This window comes from Exophiala spinifera, assembly GCF_000836115.1.
Source record: "Exophiala spinifera strain CBS 89968 unplaced genomic scaffold supercont1.1, whole genome shotgun sequence".
In the NCBI taxonomy this organism is placed as follows: domain Eukaryota; kingdom Fungi; phylum Ascomycota; class Eurotiomycetes; order Chaetothyriales; family Herpotrichiellaceae; genus Exophiala; species Exophiala spinifera.
Window position 1 is genome coordinate 450,056 of NW_015622513.1, and position 20,293 is coordinate 470,348.

Here is a 20,293-nt window from a genome sequence, read left to right on the forward strand (position 1 = left end):
AGATGGCCACACGAAGTGCCAACGTCTCCTCGTTTCTTCCCTGTCATCTTTAATACTACAACGTGATGTACTGCGAGGATTCTCGTGGAAGAAATTCTGAACTCTCTTCCGGAGTAAACATGCGACATTGTGGCGACGTCCTCACCGCCTTGCAACGAGAATTGTCTGATTGGCCACTACGATGGAGATAGTGGCCACTAGTCTCACTAGGCCGAGCTGTGCGTATCTTGATTTGCCCGGAAATCGACGATGAAAAAGGCTTGCGGAATTAGTGAAGCGTAGATTCGGTTGACCTGCCACTCTCGTTGGAGGTGTTATGATACCCTCGCCCAAGATCCATGATATCTCTCCCCTAGGTAATGTATGTACCAACATGGCTACGAGCAGGGGAGGGCTAGTACTCTGAGTACTCACTGACTGCCGATCAAGGCAAAAGCGTCGTGTCGCCTATAGCAAGGCGACGGCCAGACACAGAAGAGAACAAGCTGGCTTCTTACGGAGTGTCCGTCCAGTCACCGCATATCGGCGATTCTGATCGGAACGTTACATCCAACATTGCTGTGTCACTCGAAAATTCTGCCGGCAGAATTGTGTTCCAGCCAGATGAGCCGAGGAGCCTCATTTATGTGCTTCACCAGAAACAAGAATCCACTCCGCTCAAGTTGGGATGCCCACAGGAGCATCTTGTGCTTGATGATTATAATCTGGGGTATCATGGGACCCCAGAAGCTGCGTTACGAGTAGATCGTAACTGACAGAACTTGCTACAAAGTATCTTGGAAGGACTTTTTCAACCTGGGCGAAAAATAATACTATTAACCATGCAGATTGTAGAAAACAAACTTTTTCATCATCTCGCGCTGCCAATTGCATAGTCGGGGAAGACGACGGAGTATTATAGTACTGTAGCAAAATGAAATCCCTAGAAATCCAAACACCATACCACGGACCAACAAACCAGATCACAAGACCATTGAAACCACCTAATGTACAATGTGACATCCCCAGGCGCAATATTCCATATCCATTGCCCTCCGTGAATCACTGTTGGGTCAAGTTGTCCATCCTCATATCCAACAAAGAACCACTGAGAGAAGGAAAAAGACAATCGTCAGAGTCGACTGCTCTCACATTTTATCAACTCGCGAGCCCTTATTTCTTCTTACCACCACCCAGACCGAGGCTCTCAGCAACGCTGCCGAGTCCGAGTCCACTGAGGAGCTTGTCAACTCCCAATCCACCCAGGATACCGTTGACCAAACCGCCCAGACCGAGACCGTTGAGCAATTTGCCCACGAGACCAAGGACACCAGACAAGAGTAAGCCGACAGCGGCAATGATCTGGAACAGTGGCTCGGTGAGCAACCCCCATAAGGGGTTCAACTTCTTCTTTGCGTGAGGCATGTCGGAAATTCTCTTCTTTGCATTGTCAATGGTCTTGACAATGGTCGAAGTGAGTTCCTTCAATCCTTCTGCGACACGATGTTCCTCGGGGCTGGCCTCGCCAGACGCAGCACGAGCCTTGGCTTGGGCAGCAATGTGTCCATCAGGATCGAGGCCTCGAATGGCACCATTGCATTCGCCCAGGATCCGGCTACCTTCTTCAATGAGGGGCTTGACGTCCTGCACAAGTTTCTCTTCGTCGAGCTCTTCACGGGGCGTACGATCAGCCTTTTCAATTTTCTGGAGATCGTCAGTTAGTACACACAAGCTATAACTGGCTTTCGCGCACTCAGCAGAAAACTTACATCGGTAATCTGATCACAGATCGGCTTCATCTGGTCGATGGTCTGGTTGATGATGTTGCCAATCTTCTTGGCTATTTCGCGTTCCTCTTCCTCCTTGAGCTGCTCGGGTGTTGTTTCTTCTTCTTCTTCCTCTTCTTCAGGAATATTCTCGATCAGTGTGCACTCTCCGAGCTTGTTGCCGTCTTGGTCTACCACGTAGCCGTTGTCGTTGACTTCCTTGCCGACGCAAGCGAGGAGGTTGCCCTCTGTCAATCTGCCAATCACTTCGCCATTCTTGTCGCGAACCTCTCCTTCTTTGTTGACGCGGCAGCCAGACATGGGAGAGACCTCGCGCTCTTTCTGCTCGGGCTCCCATCGTTCTGCTTTGCCAATGACATTGCCGTTCTTGTCCACGATGTCGCCCTCGTCGTCGACGTGACGACCGACCAATTTCTTGGGATCGCCTTCGATGACGCGACCGACAATCTCGCCATTTGCATCCTTGACGAGACCATCCTTGGACACGGTCGTGGATTCGAAATTCGAAAAGGGTCCCTCAGCCCGTCCGTCGTCACCACCTTGAATGAGACCTGCGCGCCCGACAACCTTACCGTTGGTGCTCCATATTTGCCCTTTACCATCGACCTTGCAGCCGACAAGGTGTTTGATGTCGCCTTCAATAACCTCGCCGAAGATGGTGCCGTGCTCGTCAACAACCTTTCCCAATTTGTTTACTGTCTTGTTTTCAAGGCTTGACAAGTCTTCCTCAGCGACCTCCTCTTCAGGCTCTTCGTACGGTTCGACATGACCCTTTACATTGCCGTATTTGTCGATGATATCACCATCTTCATCAACAGCACGGCCGACAAGTTTCTTCCAGTCTCCCTCGACGACTTTGCCGACGACGTTTCCTTCGGAGTCGTTGACGAGACCATCCTTGCCCACGATGACGCCTTCAAGGCCAGCAAAGGGCCCTTCGGGCTTGGCCTCTCGTTCTTCCGGTGGGATGAGTTCGCATCGTCCGATGACTTTACCTTGATCGTTCCAAATCTGACCGTTCTCGTCAATCGCTCGCCCAGCGAGCTCTTTGACATTTCCTTCCACAACGCGGCCAATGGGAACGCCTTCGGGTCCGATCACATTTCCTTGCTTGTTCGGCCTGAGACCCTTCAGTTCAGAAAGGTTAACAGCTTCTGGTTCGGGTTCGGCCTCAGCCTCGGGTTCTTCATATCTCTCAGCATGACCGACGACATTGCCTCTCTTGTCAATTATGTCTCCATCCTCATCCACGGCACGGCCAACGAGTTTCTTCGCATCGCCCTCTATGATGCGGCCAACCCGGTTACCATTCTCGTCCTCGACCCAACCGTCGGCAACGACAGTCAAGCCTTCAAGTCCGGCAAATTCTCCCTCTCCATCATTTTCTTCTTGAGGAAGTGTTTTAGCTCGGCCAATGACGTGGCCCTTGCTGTCCCAGAATTGACCTTGGTCGTCACAGCTGGCGCCAGACTTCCAGATCTTTTTAGCGTCGCCTTCGACCAATTCGCCGACGATGTTGCCGTCTCTGTCGACAAGCTTGCCGGCCTTGTTGACCTTGAGACCTTCAAGGATCGAAAGAGGAGGTAGACCATCGTCTACATTTTCTCCTTCTTCTTGCTCCTCCTCACCTTCTTGGGTGATCATTTCGACCTTACCAATGATATTCCCGTCCTTGTCAAGAACTTCTCCTTTGTCGTTCAATTTCTTGCCGGCGCAGTTTTCAAGTTCGCCCTCACTGAGCTGAGCAATCGGGTCGCCTTCTTCATTGAGGACCATACCCTTCTTGTTGACCTTAAGGCCTTCAAGAATAGAAGTTTCCGAAACCTGTGGTGATGGCTCCTCGACTTCCACAAGGCCTTCTTCGACGGCTTCAGGTATGAACTCGACTTTGCCGATCACGTTGCCATCTTTGTCCAAGATTTCGCCCTTCGCACTGATCTTCTTGCCGCGGACATCCTCAATGTCGTATCCTTCGGCGAGGCGAGCAATTGGGTCTCCATCCTCATTGACAACTTGGCCTTTCTTGTTCACCTTCAGGCCTTCGAGCTGGGAAAAGTCAGGCTTCGCAGCCTCTTCAGCGGCGTCCTTGGCTTCGTCGGCAGCACCTTCAGCGGTATCTGCAGCCTCTTCAGCAGTACCCGCAGCCTCTTCAGCCGTGCCAGCCGCATCGCCAGCACCCTCTGCCTGCTCTTCAGCTTGCTTTTCGGCCTCTTCAGCCGCTTGTTGTGCCTCTTCGAGTTGTTCAAGAAGCTCAGGGTGAAGTTCTTTCATAGCCTCCTCGGCAGCTTCGCCCTGCACGACTTCGACACGGCCAATGACATTGCCGTCCTTGTCCAGGATTTCTCCGTTTTCGTTGGGGATTTTGCCAGCGCAAGCTTTCACATCACCATCGACAAGCTTGGCCAACACCTCGCCGTCATCGTCGATAATGTTTCCCTTCTTGTTGAGTTTCCTGCCCTCTACGATCGTTAAATTTGGTTTCAATTGGTCTTGAAGCTCGTCGACCTTGCCCAGGGCTTCCTGGACAAATTCGGGCTTGGCGTCACCAACAGCGTCGGCTGCTTCGGGCACGACTTCGGCGCGGCCAATGACATCCCCATCTTCGTCGAGAACTTCACCTTCTGCGTTAAGTGTAAGGCCGGCAAGATCTGATGGATCTCCTTCAGTAATCTTGCCGAGTGTCTTGCCCGAGGCATCCTTGATTACACCATCCTCTTGAACCTCGAGACCTTTGAGAGCGTCGAGGCCTGGAAGCTCCCCTGTGGCGTCCTCTGCGGCTTGCTTCACTGGCTGGGGTAGTGTCTCTGCCCGGCCGATAGCATCACCATCCTCATCAAGAACTTCGCCATCGGCATTGAGAGTCATACCGACCAGATCTGCTGGGTCGCCCTCGGTGATCCTGCCGAGAACATTCCCTTCTTTATCGAGAATGTCACCATTCTCTTGAACCTCAAGTCCATCAAGGACTTCAAGCTCAGGCAAGTATGTTTCGACGGCATCTTCTGCGGTATTCTTGGCGCCATCAACAGCATCTTCGACGCCTCCTTCTGCGGTATCCTTGGCGCCGTCGATGGCATCTTCCGCGCCATCTGCAACGTCGGCCCCCTGGTCTGGGAGGACTGTGGCCCGACCAACAACATCGCCGTCTTCATCAAGAATCTCACCGTCGTCCCCGATCTCATAGCCCTCAAGGTCGGCGGGATCACCCTCCTCGAGCCTGCCCACGACTTTGCCCGAGCCGTCGAGAATATCACCGCTCTCACTGACCTTAAGACCCTTCAAGATAGACAAGTCTGGTATGGCACCTTCGGCGGTGTCCTTGACCCCATCGGCAGCGTCTTCAGCAGTGTCCTTGACCCCATTGGCAGTGTCTTCTGCGGTCTCCTTCGCTTCATCAGCAGTTTCTTCGACATCGCCGGCCGTCTTCTGGGCAGTGTCTTTGGCACCATCGACTGCTCCCTCGGCGTCAGGAGTATCACCAGACACATCCTCGGCGGTATCTGCGACGGTATCTTTAGCGTCCTCTGCCGTTTCCGTGGTCGCCTCTTTGGCATCACCAGCAGTATCTTCGGCAGCACCCTTCACATCGCCCTTGGAAGCCTTGCCAGCGGCGCTAGTGGCAGTATCCTTTGCTCCACCGACGCGACCTGCGAGCTTCTTGCCGCTGCCGACAGCTCCGGCAGCACCTGACTTGAGGCCGCCGAGTGCTCCAGAGCCCTTGCCTTCGGCCTCATCCTCCGCTTCCTCAGCAGCATCCTCTGTCTCGACGGCGGGTGTTTCTTCCGCAGGGCCTTCGGTCTCCTCGCCCTCATCGGTGCCCTCGTCCTTGGCAACGCCTTTGCTTTCTTTGGCGGTCTCCTGCTCATCTTCGTCGCTATCTGGAACTGGTTCTGGGTCGGCTTCCGAAAGTTCGCTCGTATCGGCGACAGAGGTACTTTCGGCGCCGGTGTCGTTGCCCGGTTGGCTGACCTTACCGCCAGGCTCTTCGGTGTCTTTCAGACTGATCTTCTGCTGGACTTCTGCGCCAGCATCTTCAGCCTTCTCCGTCACATCTTCGGCGGGCTTCTCGACCTCTTTTGGCTTGGGGACGTCTTCGGTCGCTTTCTTTGGGGTCGCTTTGGATGCCCCGAGCTTGGGTGGTTTACGTCCGGGGGTACCCCTCGGCACGTCTTTCCCAGTAAGCTTAGAAGTGGATGATGATTGAGGGCTCTTGCCAGTCTTTGTGGGCGTTTCGGGAGGGTTTCCCGGCCTTGCTGCTTCTGGAGACGGCATTGTGCTTCTGAAACTTCTGACTGTTGCTGGGCTGGACTGTTGGGATGATCGCGACTCGCGGCTGGGTGTTGGAGGGAATGAATAGTATGCGTATGAGGCTGATGAGTTTCGATTACTCGCTGTCATCAGCTGGCTAAAAGTACAGAATCATGAAACATTCACGTTGCTTGTTCACACTCGGGCAACGCTCTCCTTCTCAGTAGGGTATCTTCGTATTTTACACAGTATCGTGTCAACTTGTGGATCAGGATGGACTTGAGAAACAGAAAGGAAACAAGCACTTTTGGGAAGAGGGAACTATACGTCGTCAAGTAGTGGAAGCAAAACATTTGCTACGTCACCGTTCATCATTGCTGCCCTCATGTGAGGAAGCTCGATGCTCCTCTCTTTCTGAGTGAGCTGGTGCCTCATTGTGGCTGCCATGTCCTTGTTCCAAGGAGAGCCATTGCGTCAGAGTAAGAGCCCATGGAGACTCTACGAGGTAAGTATGTGGCACAGAAAGCCCAGGTCTGGGAAAAGACGAGATAAAATCCAACGAATGGCATCCTAGCAAGAGACAAGTGTGCAGGGGATACTGGTCTGTCCGGCTTGACGATCGAGGAGGAAATGCAGAATCGCGAATGAGCATGGGAAAGAGGAGTGCCAGTGACAAGGAATGCCATGCTCCAGAATCCATATTAACAGGGTATATCCCCAGAGATGCCAGGGTCCTACCTTGAGTGATCGGAGGATCTGATGTCAAGCGCGGCGTGTCACCACTCGTCCACTCTCTTTGATTTGTTGCTTGACTGTGTGCAGACGTCCCAGCCTCACTCACGAGGTCGAATGGTGGAAGAGATTGCTACTCAAGATGTGCACTCGAAGATATGTCTTCCGTGTAGAATGAAAACTTCCTTTCTCTCGTGTAGCACTGCACATATCCGTCCCTTTGGTTCGAAATTCGAAGGATTGCAGGTAGAGTTGCGGCAGCGATCCGGGCTTGATATGACGCCAAGTGGAGTAGCGAGACGTGGTCCGAAGTTTATGGGCCGTGGCTGAGGAGCGTCGAGTGTTGAGGCGCCGCCCCAGTTCGATTCCTCAGAACCGGTTTTTGGCGCGCGTGTCTCACGAATAACCCTCACAGCGGGTCTTTGGCTGTATCATTAGATTCACCCCCAGGGATATTGTAGATATTCGTCGTTGTCCTCGTAGACCGTAAGCATTGAGAACTGCTGACTGCTTTTGGCCGCATACCCCTCTGCGAGAGGCAGCTGGACGTCTCAGTCCACCTTTGCCGCCAGGTATACTCATTATACTCGGACCCCGTCGCTTTGAGACTGCCTTTTTCGCATCATCCGGAGGTGGAGAGACCAATGTAGGCGAGGGTGCCGAGAGGGGTTGATTGCATCGATTCAGGTTGCTGTGGGTATTAGGTTTGAGTCAATGACCGCCGGCCGATCACGAAAGGGACGATGAATGACGGTCTGCATCACCAGCCACAGACAGCTCAGGCGACGGCGGCGGCGACGACGCGTGGTATGAGTGGGAAGAGTCAAAAGGAGTGGGCTTGATCGGCAGCGCACGTTTTCTTGGAATGGGCGGACACGGCCCAGTAAGTCCCAGTAACGCGGGAAAGTGTCAGGGATGTTACCAACTTTTTCACACGGCGCCACCATCCACATCTGCACTTTGACATCACCTTGTACTCGTTACTCGTACCTCTGGCGTCACACAACCCGACCCTGCTTTGACTGGCCTCATATTATCCTTCTTTCTCTAGAGACGGACGTCGAGCCGATGACAGCATTGGACTACGGATGACGAGCTTGGTACGGAATACGAGTAGAGGTACCTGGGATGGCAATGTGTCCGGCTACGGGTACGGGGGCCATACAGTCAGCTTAAGGACAACTTACATCGGCCTCGTGGAAATACACAAGATGACTGCCATGAAGCCTAATGAGCCCTCAAGCGAGCGGAGATTCGTCTATCTGGACGGGTACTCATCTCGGACTCCAAGGGCGAACCTGTTCCTCATACAGTACTCGTGCCGAAAGCTGAATGCCGTACCTTGTGGGATACCCTTGGTCAAGGCATTCCTCTCAACCAAACATCCTGATACTCGCACTCACCTTTGTCCTTCCGGGGCAGGGATGCCATCCTCAGGGCCGGTTCCCGGCAATCTCCTAGGACTTCTCTCCTCACTCTCCTTGTAGGGTTTGAGCCTTGACATTGCACGCGACAGTCTCCCACTGATGCTTCGGTCAGCCTTTCGCTCGTTCGCTCTCGCTTCTGCGGCCTCTCGTTGCTGTTCTAGAAGATGCAGCCTCTCCATCTCGGCACTCATTGATTTATCTTGCTGAGCTTCTTCTTCCGCCTTAACTTTCGCCGGGTTGATCAGCTTGTCTTTTTCGTGCACGACCTTTCTTTCTGCCAGCTTGATCTTTTTCCTGGTTTTCGTATAACTTTCTAATCCAATCAAGATGGCGTAACTTCTGGAGATAGAGACATGGGACATGTCAACTCCCATGTCACGCAAGCTATGCACAAAGGTACGAAAATTGTTGGCTGGGGGCCGATAGTGACCGCTGTATGCATGTTCAGATCAGCTCGTTGTGCTTGGGCTGGAAGTCCTCACCTCAACGGAGATAGTCTCCGTAATTGTCCTCTCTTGATCTTTATAAGACCAGCTGCTAGGATACGGGCGCCATGGAGAAAGGAGGAATGTTGGAAAGCGCCTGATTGCTTATAGCCAATGTACAAGCGAAGGGAGGTGTCTGATCATCTTGTGAGTATATCCTTCCGAGGGGAGATTAGCACAAAGCTGGAACGCACCGGCGACCTATATTAGAGTCAGGACGTGGCCCACTCCAGGGCAGAATGCTCAACTTACAAAGATCCATTTGTGGCCCTTCTTCAAGCTGGTCCTGATCATATGGTTGAAAAGCACCGCCGCAGAAACATGCTTGAGCTTTGCCGGTCCCTTTGCTCGATGAAACTTTGATATGCGACTGTCGTTAGATATTCAGAAACCTCTGTGAGGGCTCCACATGGTTACTCACCCCTTCGTTGACGTATCTCTCGCCCTCGTCGCCTGCAGTATGTCCATCGCCATCCTCCGACGACTCATCGGAAGAGTCATCAGAGGAACTGCTATAGGGTCCTTCTGAATTCGTTGGTGGCACATTGTGCTGCCATTTAGGAGCGCTGTCATTTACAGGCACTATTCCATTGATGCTGTCTTTATACAGCTCGTCCTTGGTCCATACCAACTCGCCATTTTTTGCCCAAACAAGGAGACCCTCGCTGTTGACCTTGACAAGATAATTGAGACGTTCTTCACGCGAAAGATATCGGACTTGCTCCTTGTCGAGCCGCTCCCTGCTGCATTCTGGCAGGCTGACGTTTCTCCCATCGCCCTGGTCGAGCCAGTAGAAGAAATTCTGAGTCGTATCTTGTGCCTTCCAGTAATTGTGGTATTTGCGCAAGTTGCTCCCGTATCGGTGTTTCTGGTCCACCATCTCGAGAAAATATTGTAGATCCATCATCTTTGCAGTCTTCTTCCGCAACTCGTTAGATTCCTGTCTCTTTCTCTTTGCCTCTTCAGCCCCGTCGCTTTCGTCCGAAGAGAGATCTGACACCGAAGGCGATTGGTCGTCCGCCGCGGCTCTCCGGGCGATCTCTGTGGCCTTGAACCATTTCTTTCTGGTAGGTGATAGGGGCGCCTCTCCTTCTTCTGACGTTTTCCCGTGGATTCCAGAGACGTTGTAGGGTTGTGCGGAATCTCTCGGTATCGTTAATTGCTGGTATTTTGCAACTTTCACTGCCTACTTCATGAGCGCTCAGCCAATGTGGTTGTGACTGTCCAGCTAAGACCAACCTCATACCACCGTGTGGTTGCATCGAGACCAAAGCCTTTCAGCTGCCGCCGGGCTCGATGACCTCTATAGGATTTCTTAACATCGGTCAGTAAACCTGTCCCTGCCGCAAGCGAGGCGCATTGGAACCTGAATGAGTATAGCTGCTTTGAGGCTGTCCTTTTCACTGAGGCCAGGGATGATAGGCTGAGCGCCACTCTCTCCGTCCTCCGGCGCGTCTACCATAGTGCATTCGTATGGCCATGCAGCCAGAGTCATTCATGCAGAGACTGATACACGGAGAGCAATGCGACTACGTGTTGTTCCCCGCGCCTTATCGATAAGGACGATAATCCCTGTGGAAACCGTCCTCATCGTCTCGCGCCAGGCGGCCTGTGGATGATGAGGCGCGGCATCGTTGTGGAATTTGTGCATTGGTCTAGTTTCCTTCCTACGCGCACTACTATTGATTCTCCAAGGCATGCAGAGTAGGCGTTGGAGCGAACGAACCCCGCGGTTAACGCGGCTCACACGGCCACGTTCCACGGCAACTGAGCGATGTAGCGGTTGCTTTTTGCTATGGCGTTTTCTCTTGGCAGCTTCTTCGTAGCAGATGACTTTGCGAGGGTATCTTCAAGTGAGGCAATTTGCGTGGTGATATGGCCGCGGAACAGTGTGGTCGGTCGGAGGTCCTTGTACAAGGACGACTCACCTTTGATCAACCACATCAATTGCAGGACCGCCCCTGTACATGTACTCATGATACCATGGCCTTGGAGTACGCCTCGGTCTCATCGCCGTGAGATTGGAGGCATGGATTCCGGTGGAATTGTACCCGGTGGAATCGTGTCTGGTCCCGGAGCAAGAGTTGTTGTATGTGGGTATGCCGGGATTGTCCATGATGCCTCGACCACCATGCATGATTCTAGTCCGCCATTTCCACTGAGGCGTCAACCATGGTCGGCGACAGGACCAACATGGTCTTCAAGGCGTGCAGTACCTCCATTGGCCAACATCTGTCTGATCGTTTGCGAAACCGGAGGTTTTCTGGTGGCATAAATGGTGGTGAACCTGTCGATTTGTTCTTTTCTCGCTTACCCTAGCATCCCCCGCTGGGGTTTGGGTTCCTCGCTCTTAACAAATGCAAGCCACGAAGTCTAGAGAAGAAAACCTCTGGGTTCGTGAGCGGGGCCAGCATGGACGAGGCACACCACGAGTCCGCTAGTACCAGGAGAAGAAAGTGAGAGAGTCAGAAGGGGCTGACTCGCGCTCGCATACCCCGCCTTTTCCTCTCCTCCTGCCCCTCAACTCCTGAAATTCTGCTCTTTGTGTCTCCTCCACAGCGGGTTGGGATCCTTGTCAATCGACCTCTCTACTCATCATCTGACTGGTGAAATCGGATTTCGTTTCCCTCCCGGAATACACCATTGTCAATCGCTTCCGTCCGAGACAAACCAGGCGGCTCTATTCCCTCTGCCGAGTAAGTTCTGTCGTCTAGTGTGCCCAGACCTCGTTCTCGGGGACTGACTTCGAGATTGTGACTCGACACGAGGGCTCTCTCGAAAACGCATTCCATCCTTACTCGTACTATTCGACCCACGGGGAAGCGCCGCCACGTCCATATCTCCATCTCCTGCCCGGAGATGTGCCACTGCAAGAGGCGAGCACCCTCCCCGCCCAGGGCATGCTTGGAATTAGGCCAACCAGTAGACCTCGTCCTGCTATTGGACCAAGCTCGAGCTTCAACTGTGTCGGTTGGGTTCGGAGGGAGACTATTTCCACCGGCATCGCTGTCTTCGCCCTTCGCTTTCACAGACATAGCCTACTACTCGTACGTGCTGGGTCAGCTTTCCAACCTAGTTTCATGATTCATGGGTAATCGGCACGGCCGAAAATCGGAACCGAGGCAGTTAACGCATTCTGTCCTAGTCTCCCATCGAAAAATCGAGAGGCGGCACCACCCTCGTGGAGACTGGGGTCCTTGCAGGGGAGGATTTGCCCCCAAATCTCCTTGGTGCCGCTTGTGTGAGAACAAAGTGCGCTCTGATGGGCTTCGCCTGCTTCTCCGCAGGTCAAAGGGCGTAGCAAAAAGAAGGTGACCGCAGTCGTTTTCACTGAGAGTCTCCTCGCTGAGATACAGGGAAGCGTGTCGAAGGGTGAGACCCAAGTGCCAGTGTCCTGGAACTTGTCGGAACGGAAACTCTACTTTCCAGATGTCTGAGCACGAACCATTGCAGCTCCTCGCTCAATCGCTAATCAAAGTTCGATGTTCTCGCCTCGAACAAGCTAGTCCGGGGTATGAAGAAAAGTGCCATCGACGCCAGTCTAACTAGTCTGTTTACACCGCACGAGTAAGCTGGTGGACCCTGTGCGAAGAGGGCACTGGGGATCCCGTTCGTCCTTCCTTCCCCATATCTATCCCCATGGGCCCAACTCTCGACTTTTACCATATCTTGGGAACTTCCCCAACTTCTCTTACAGTCCTGTCTTTGTTCTCATCTATCTGGCATGAGGGCGGAGTCTATCCTTCCCTCTCTAGAAGCTTATTACTCTCGCCAAAGCAGCTTCACTATACTCTCAGTTGTTGTTGAATCACCAGGAGCATCGTGACTGTTGACGCGATGAGCAACTCCACCAAGAGAAAAGCGTCCACGGCTGGACTATCGACGACCGGCCGTACCGTCAAGCGGAGGGCATCCAAAGCTTGCCACTGCTGCAGATCAAGAAAGGTTCGCTGCGATGTTGTCGAGAGCGGCATACCATGCACCAACTGTAGGCTTGACGAAGTCGAGTGTATAGTCACAGAAGGCAAGCGAAGGAGGAAGCCATATCCCGAGGGAGAGATGCTTCATCAATCTCCTTGCCTATCTATAGAGGAGGAGAAGAAACAACAGTCCCAGCTCACAATCTTCGACGACATCGATGGTTTGAGTGATCTGGCTCCCGCATTTCCTAGTAGTACAGAGCCTGCTCAGGATCTCAATGCATTGGACTTCGATCTTTGCCATCATCGCCCTCATATGCTGTGTGAGTCCAGTATTTATTTCGCGACGTTGCTTTTCAACTGACATTGACTGCCAGATCAAACGCAAGGCCATCGCTTGAGCCTTGAGGAGCGTACAAGACGAATGTCGAACATGAGTACCAAGACGCTCCCCGCTTCGCTCGCGTTATGTTCTGGTCCCAGTCACTTCCCACAGTTATCAAATCGGCATGAGGTTGCTCTACCTGCATACATCAAGTCGGTCCCGCAGAGAATGGCAATGGAAGATCTCGAGTATCTGCAAAGAAAGGGGGCATTCATCATCCCCGAACCCGGTCTTCGCAACGAGCTCCTCCGATGCTATGTCCAATACGTTCACCCCTACCTTCCGCTTCTCGACTTGCAAGAATTCCTGGCCACAGTGCAGAAAGACCAACCTACCGACACGGTCAGTTTGTTGCTGTTCCAAGCTGTTATGTTTGCAGCCACAGCATACATTGACATGCGCTATCTGATAGCGCAAGGATACGCTACACGAAAAGCGGCCCGAAAGGCATTTTTCCAGCGAGTTAAACTTCTATACGACTTTGACTATGAGAGTGACAGAGTTTCTTTGGTCCAAAGCGTTCTCCTCATGACCTACTGGTACGAGACTCCGGATGACCCAAAAGATGTCTGGCATTGGCTAGGTGTGGCGATTTCGGTGGCGCGGACTATTGGACTGAATTGCGACACCTCCAACGCACCAATGATGTCTCTACAGCAACGTCGACTCTGGAAGAGAATATGGTGGTGTTGCTACATGAGAGATCGTCTGGTCGCCATCGGCATGCGCCGCCCAATGCGGATAAGCAATGGAGACTCGGATGTGCCCATGCTCGAGCTGGCAGACTTTGAAACCGATCCCCTGCCGGCGCAGCTTACCAGAATGCTCGGAGGCTGTCCTACGGTCAAGGATAGCACCAAGAGGGTGGCTTTGGCGAGAATGTGCATCGCGCTAGCCAAGTTGTGTGTTTGCATCAGCCAAGTCCTTGCCGTTCAATATTCCACACTTGGCCATAAGATCGGAGTAACACAAGAAACGACCATGCGGCTGGTTCCCAAAAAGTGCCCAGCAGATTCGTGTGAGGTGATCCGATGTGATCGCGATTTGGAGTCATGGTTCACAGACATGCCCCAAGATCTCCATTATTTTACTCCAGGCTCCCGGGTTCGGACCAACGCCGTCGATGGCGAGGTTCTTAACGTTCATCGAGCCCTTTTGCAAGGAATTTATCTCACGGCTCTCAGCGCTCTTCACCGTCCTCAGATTCTACCATCTGCGCCAGATGTCGCCGTGGTTCCAGAATTGCGAGACTTGTCGAAGAGAAAGCTCCGCGAGGCTGCCAACGACATTACCGATATGTACCGAGATCTTTTCGTCCACGACATGATACGCTTCCTACCGAACACCGGTGTCACCTGCCTCATGCCAGCCATCATCATTCACCTCCTCGATCTGAAGTCTCCCGATACGGAGACTCGAGAAGCCAGTGTTCGCAAATTCCAATTTTGCATGCAGGCGCTACAGCGGCTACGGGAGATTTACGCATCTGCTGATTGGGCGTTCTCATTCCTCGATGCTGCTGTGCGAAAGACAAATTCCCACGTATCTGCCACAGCCTTGCCTGTGAAGTCCTCTTCCTCCTCAAACAGTCCCCAGCTGGATCAAAAACAAGGTCCTGGTGGACAACTGCTCCTCACTCCTCCACCCGAAGCCATGCAGACTGCCAGCAGGATAGTGTTCAATTCGACCCTGGCTCCAGAGGAGAAGAATCTGTTTTCCGTCTTCACGCCTCCAGGATCGACAGAATCAGATGGTGGCTTACGGTCGTACTCCATGGGTGGTCGTGACGCCTCCTTGACAAATTACGATGATCCCACCCGTTATGAAATGGGTGAGAAGCCTCTCTTTTCGGAACTGGTTGATGCAGATTTCGATTCGGTGGTCGATTTTCAAGATGGCAATGACTTATTTTCCAGCGTCGAAGACGGGCTAGAAATGAACATATCATGGCTGGACGCATTCGATGGGAGCGAGATGAACTCGAACGGAGGCTCGTTTGTGTTGGCGAAACAAGAGCCCCGCGAGGCTGAGAACATGTCAGGCTATGCTGAACAGAACCTCGATATTTGTGGCGAGCTTGAAGTCGACCTAGGCATTACTGCCGCTGCCTGAATTCCCCCGCGCATTCACCGCAAACGCGGGTCAGTACGACCATATACGCAGCCAAATTATGTACTTGAACTGTACTGTATACCGACAACGATAAGGAGATATAGTTTATAGTTATCCCTAACGAAATCTTGGGTGTAAAAGGATGATTTGTATCAGTCTGTAGAGAAGTACGTCGAGACACGATCGGCCAACCAATATGCACGTTATCTTTTGCCTGGCTACAGCGTGCTAGTATATTAGCTCGAGTCATTCGAGGATGCAGGGCGCCGCTACTGTACATACGCCCCTCTCCCCGAAGCATCGGCACGATGGTGAGACCTCAATGATGGCGTGTGACAGGCAGAGCGGGTGATTTGTACTGCCTGTGAGCTTTCGCGAGAAGTGAGCACAGCTCGTCCTTTGCTGGCGCGAATCGGGATCTATATCTTCGTGTCCAGTTTTCTGCCGTGCTGTGTACGATTTTTGATGTCGTGTACTTACCGTAGGTGGTGGATCCGAGTATCGAGACGTCGTCCATGTCCCCGACAGGCTCAGTGTTCTCCGAACGACATGCTTCCACTAGGTCAGCATTGTACAGTAGAAGAGCTACAAGATGGGTGGAGATGGGGATCTCTGGGGAATTCCCGTCTGAACCGGAGCGGAGAGGGCCGTCTATCCCTGCAGCTTGAGGGTTGACGATCGGTCGCTGAGGAAAGACTCAATCCAGTCCACCAGTGTCGCGTCAATTCGTCGCCTGTGGACGTTGTGTAACAGTCGCCCGGCCGCAAGACGCTTATGGACAGCTTGTGACACATCTAGTAACACTAATGTAGCCACCTTTTCATCCTTCTACGCCTGGTGAATCCGCTGGAGGAGCAGGCGTATGGCGTGGTCTGTTGACGCGGGTTTCCGACACCTGTACGCTGTCTCGGAATTAGTTGGTAAAGTTCCTGCAGCTTAAGGCTAGATTATATGTCGTTGGGAGGTAGCAGCGTCGGAGGTCTTGACTAGCTGATCATCGTCCAGCACAATCGGGTTGTCTGAAGAAATACATCGGCATCCACTGCTTATATACGAATCCGAACTCTCCTTCCTCTGTACGGTCCCAACGGCCGCATCCGCGGTATTTAGTCTGACAGGGTGGCTTTTTCCCAGCGACTGGCAGCAGGTGAGTAGAGAAGTAGCAATAAAGCACCGCCAGACAAAAAATGTTTTTCGTTGGTAGGCCTTCCAGCAGATCATCTTATCAGCTGAACATGGAGTGCAAACCCTGTATTTTGACCTCTTCAGCTTTATTATTGTGGCTATCATCATTTCTCCTGTGTGATCGATCTGTACGCGGTGTCGCCGTCACCGCTGAAGTTGGCTCACGATCAGCTGTTCAAAGGCGCTGTCGAGCCTCGGAACAAATCGCCCACCTTCAATCGGCCTGCCTAATGTGGAGTGAGTAAAAGCTACCTGGTCTCCTGCCACCTGTCGATAACCTTTTGCCTCGCCCACGACTGGATTGCGCAACAATACCTGATGATGATCGAAGGAAGCACAGTTTGCAGCGATGTTACCTTCCTCCTGCGACCAGTGGCAAACAACGGCTATCGGCGCTAGAGAACGATTATTGAGGTCCCTCAGTGCGGCCGCTACCGCAGACGACTGGTCCCGGTAGATCGCAGAAAGATAAGCATGACAGTTAGGCCAATGGCCAGCAACACAGAGGAAACGGCCCCGGCACATCCGCAGGAACCCTTGTACAATGGCGCGCCATCGATGCAACGGCTTGTCGAAGCAATGCCACAGAGAAGCTTGGCTTCTGCCACCCTCGCACCATCGATCGAATCGAACAAGTCTTCAGCAGGTACCACAACCGTCCGTCTCCAAGGCCAACTTCTGAAAAAGACCACAATGTTCAAGATGGAAGAAGTAGCGAAGTTCTGAGACTAATTCTGCGGCATAAGCAGGGTACATGATCCCCATCAACCGCACGGAGTACTGAACGTGGAATCTCCCCGGGGGCGGGAGCATCAGGCACCTTTGCCCACAGTTTCCTGGCCTTATCGCAGGCCTGTACTGTACTCATACTTCCGCCTTACTTCTGTATTAGTACAATACATCGTTACGCGCACCGCGAATCTCGAATGCTCTTCCCTGACGGAAAGCTCCAGTGATTTCCTGGCGACCTGCCGTATCTGGATTGGCAACGCCCTGGTAGAGCTTCAACTAAGCCACCACAGTACAAGTCGATACTTCGAGCATAAGCAGTGACCCCACATCGAGCTTGACTGCAGCTAGCTATCCCGGTCGCGATGCTACTCTCTGCGGGAGCCAACGTCATATAGTGTCGACTCTTGAAAGTCAGGTACACCATTTCGGGCGAATCAACATGACCTGATAGGATTCCCTCGGTTCCAGCCCCAGTCAAGAGCTGTAGAAGCTCTAGAGAGCTGCGAAGCTAGTGCAGGCACTAGAAATATTGTCACTCACGAGGATGTTGATCAACGTGGTAACATGCCGATTGATCGTGGGCATTCCTGTCCTACATAAACAGCTCGCGTGATGCCCGGTGCGCTCTCTTTTGCTTCTTCCCTGGGGTTGCAGCATTCATCGGCCGCTAAGCATTCTTCTTTGACTCTGCTAGGAAAAGTGCTCACGGTGTGAGGGAAAGAAGATCGGTCTTTGGCCTTTCGCTTTGTTTTGTCTGCTTCGAGGTTGAAAACAAGCACGCGCCTTGCAACTACCAGATCCACGATGCTTCTGACTCTTGTTGGCGTCCTTGCAGCCGGCGTGGCTGCCGTGCCAGGCCCTGTGGTACACAATGGTCGAGGCATGGGACCCAAAATCCAAGTCTCGCCACGACAACTTCCTGCAGAGCCTACCGATGTCCAGACCATCATCAGTCCCAGTGGTGTTAACATCACTTACAAAGAGCCTGGAAAGGAAGGAGTCTGTGAGACCACTCCGGGCGTGAACTCCTACGCTGGGTTCATCAACCTCGCCGAGAATGTTCACAGCTTCTTCTGGTTCTTCGAATCCAGGAATGATCCTGCAAACGATCCAATCACCCTCTGGCTGAATGGAGGCCCTGGAAGTGATTCTCTCATCGGCTTGTTCCAAGGTATGCAATTGCGTTCATGAGTTTGGTGACCGCTATTCTAACCAACTTGTAGAACACGGACCGTGCAACGTTACCGAAGAGCTCGTGTCGCAGCTGAACCCATACTCCTGGAACGAAGCTTCCAACATGTTATATCTCAGCCAGCCTCTCGGCGTTGGTTTCTCATACGGTTCCAAGGTAGACGACAATCCACCGCAAGAAATAGAAGTGGGGCTGACATGGCACTAGGAACCGGGTTCATTGGACGATTTTGGGGGATTCTTGAATGCATCCCAGGCGAATGTCACCGGCAGATATCCAGTCATCAATATCACTGCTATTGGTAGGTCGAAGGTTAACCTGTGGACTCGATGACACTAACAGGTCATCTAGACACTACACAGCTGGCTGCTGTCGCTGCTTGGGAAGTCTTGCAAGGCTTCTACTCGGCCTTGCCTCAGCTTGATTCCAGAGTCGAATCTACCAAGTTCAACCTGTGGACAGAATCCTACGGAGGTATGTGCCATGTTATCACTTGCACTTGATGTCGCTGACACAGTTTCAGGACACTATGGCCCAGCATTCTTCAACTATTTCCAACAGCAAAACCAGGCCATCAAGAACGGCACCCAGACTGGCAAGTATTTCGAATTCGTGAACCTAGGCATCATCAACGGCATCATCTCCGAATACATCCAGGCTCCATACTATCCCAAATTTGCTGTTGAGAACACCTACGGCATCCAACTCGTTAACCAGACCGTGCACGATTACATGGAGTTTGCCTGCTTTATGTCCGGTGGCTGTCTAGACCAGATTACATGGTGTTCTGAGACCGACACCAGCACGCTCATCGGCCAGGCAGTCTGCAGTGAGGCTCAATCCATGTGTCGTGACAATGTGGAGAGTCCTTACTATTACTATGGCGACCGAGGTGTCTACGATATCCGCCACCCATACGATGATCCAACTCCACCAACATACTTTATCGACTACCTAAACCAGGCTTCCATCCAAAACGCCTTGGGGGTGGACACAAACTACACTTCCGACGCAAATGACGAGGTATACTATGGCTTCCAACAGACTGGAGACTTTGTCTACATCAACCTTTTAGAAGACCTGGAAACAATCATCAACAGTTCCTCTGTCCGCGTGACCCTCGCATACGGCGACGCAGACTATATTTGCAACTGGTTCGGGGGCGAGGCTGTCTCGCTTGCTGCGCAGTGGCCCCATGCTGCTGAGTTCGCCGCTTCAGGGTACACGCCCTTTGTCGTCGATGGAGTAGAGTATGGCGAGACGCGTGAGTACGGGAACTTCTCGTTTACCAGAGTCTATGAGTCTGGTCATGAGGTGCCTTACTACCAACCTGTTGCCGCTCTGGCACTTTTTGAACGTGCGATCAATGGCAAGGATATTGCTACTGGAACCAAGCCTGTTAACGGCGACAATGGTGGCACGACCGGTGACGCTACAGCCACCCATACCGAATCGTTCGTGCCTCTACCCAGCACTACGGCTGCTTCAAGTGCTAGCGCAGCCGTTCTCCCACGGTTCAGGAGATGGGACTCTTGATTGGAAGTGTGGTAGCCGGAGTAAACAAAAGGAAGGGGATATGATAATTTTATTAATGTCGAGAAATCTTAAATAATGCCTCTCTATCTCAAGCCTGGGTGCCTTCTCGCGCGGTGTACGAACTAGGCACAAGACATTTTTGCATCACGATGAGACCGTGCAGGTCGGCAGTGATGCTGACCTCGTACATCTGACCTAGCTAGGTAAGTAGATCTCCGCGTCTCAGCACAACGATTTCTAGGACAAAGGAAAGTCAGCAACCTCGGTAGTTAGCACCCACGTACCGGATACCGCACCAGAAACTCGGCAATCAGGATACTCGGTACCTTGGTAGCTTGTATCATACGAAATGCCCAACTCAGGTCAAAAGGAGATTCGCCCATGTTACTTCCCCGTACCGAGTTTTCACATACCTCTTTTGCTGAACATTGGACGTGAGGTCGGCTTGGTCGGCGACTGGTGACTGTCAAGGACAATTGAATCCACCACAACTCAGACAATCTCTTCGGGATCAACGGTTTTAGTGCTGACAAGGGCTGACTTAGCCGTTGCATCAGGTACAACTTTTGGGCT

General features: G+C 52.5%; 4 protein-coding genes across 4 annotated transcripts; 2 read left to right on the plus strand and 2 right to left on the minus strand.

Annotated features, from left to right (window-relative positions):
• Positions 1 to 1,152: 1,152 nt before the first annotated feature.
• On the minus strand, positions 1,153 to 6,038 carry PV08_00164 (uncharacterized protein; the record flags this gene model as incomplete). Its single annotated transcript, XM_016374531.1, has 2 exons — positions 1,153 to 1,683; positions 1,749 to 6,038. The coding sequence occupies 2 exons, from the start codon at positions 6,036 to 6,038 to the stop codon at positions 1,153 to 1,155; spliced, it is 4,821 nt and encodes a 1,606-aa protein (XP_016239807.1).
• A 2,107-nt stretch (positions 6,039 to 8,145) lies between these two features.
• Positions 8,146 to 10,120, minus strand: PV08_00165 (uncharacterized protein; the record flags this gene model as incomplete). Its single annotated transcript, XM_016374532.1, has 6 exons — positions 8,146 to 8,605; positions 8,656 to 8,794; positions 8,907 to 9,015; positions 9,080 to 9,844; positions 9,898 to 9,972; positions 10,025 to 10,120. The coding sequence occupies 6 exons, from the start codon at positions 10,118 to 10,120 to the stop codon at positions 8,146 to 8,148; spliced, it is 1,644 nt and encodes a 547-aa protein (XP_016239808.1).
• A 2,375-nt stretch (positions 10,121 to 12,495) lies between these two features.
• Positions 12,496 to 15,075, plus strand: PV08_00166 (uncharacterized protein; the record flags this gene model as incomplete). Its single annotated transcript, XM_016374533.1, has 2 exons — positions 12,496 to 12,901; positions 12,956 to 15,075. 2 exons carry the CDS (start codon positions 12,496 to 12,498, stop codon positions 15,073 to 15,075), a joined length of 2,526 nt encoding a protein of 841 aa, XP_016239809.1.
• Positions 15,076 to 17,796: 2,721 nt separating this feature from the next.
• Positions 17,797 to 19,720, plus strand: PV08_00167 (uncharacterized protein; the record flags this gene model as incomplete). The annotated part of the gene is made up of 5 exons (XM_016374534.1): positions 17,797 to 18,163; positions 18,216 to 18,340; positions 18,392 to 18,485; positions 18,536 to 18,658; positions 18,708 to 19,720. The coding sequence occupies 5 exons, from the start codon at positions 17,797 to 17,799 to the stop codon at positions 19,718 to 19,720; spliced, it is 1,722 nt and encodes a 573-aa protein (XP_016239810.1).
• Positions 19,721 to 20,293: the final 573 nt, after the last annotated feature.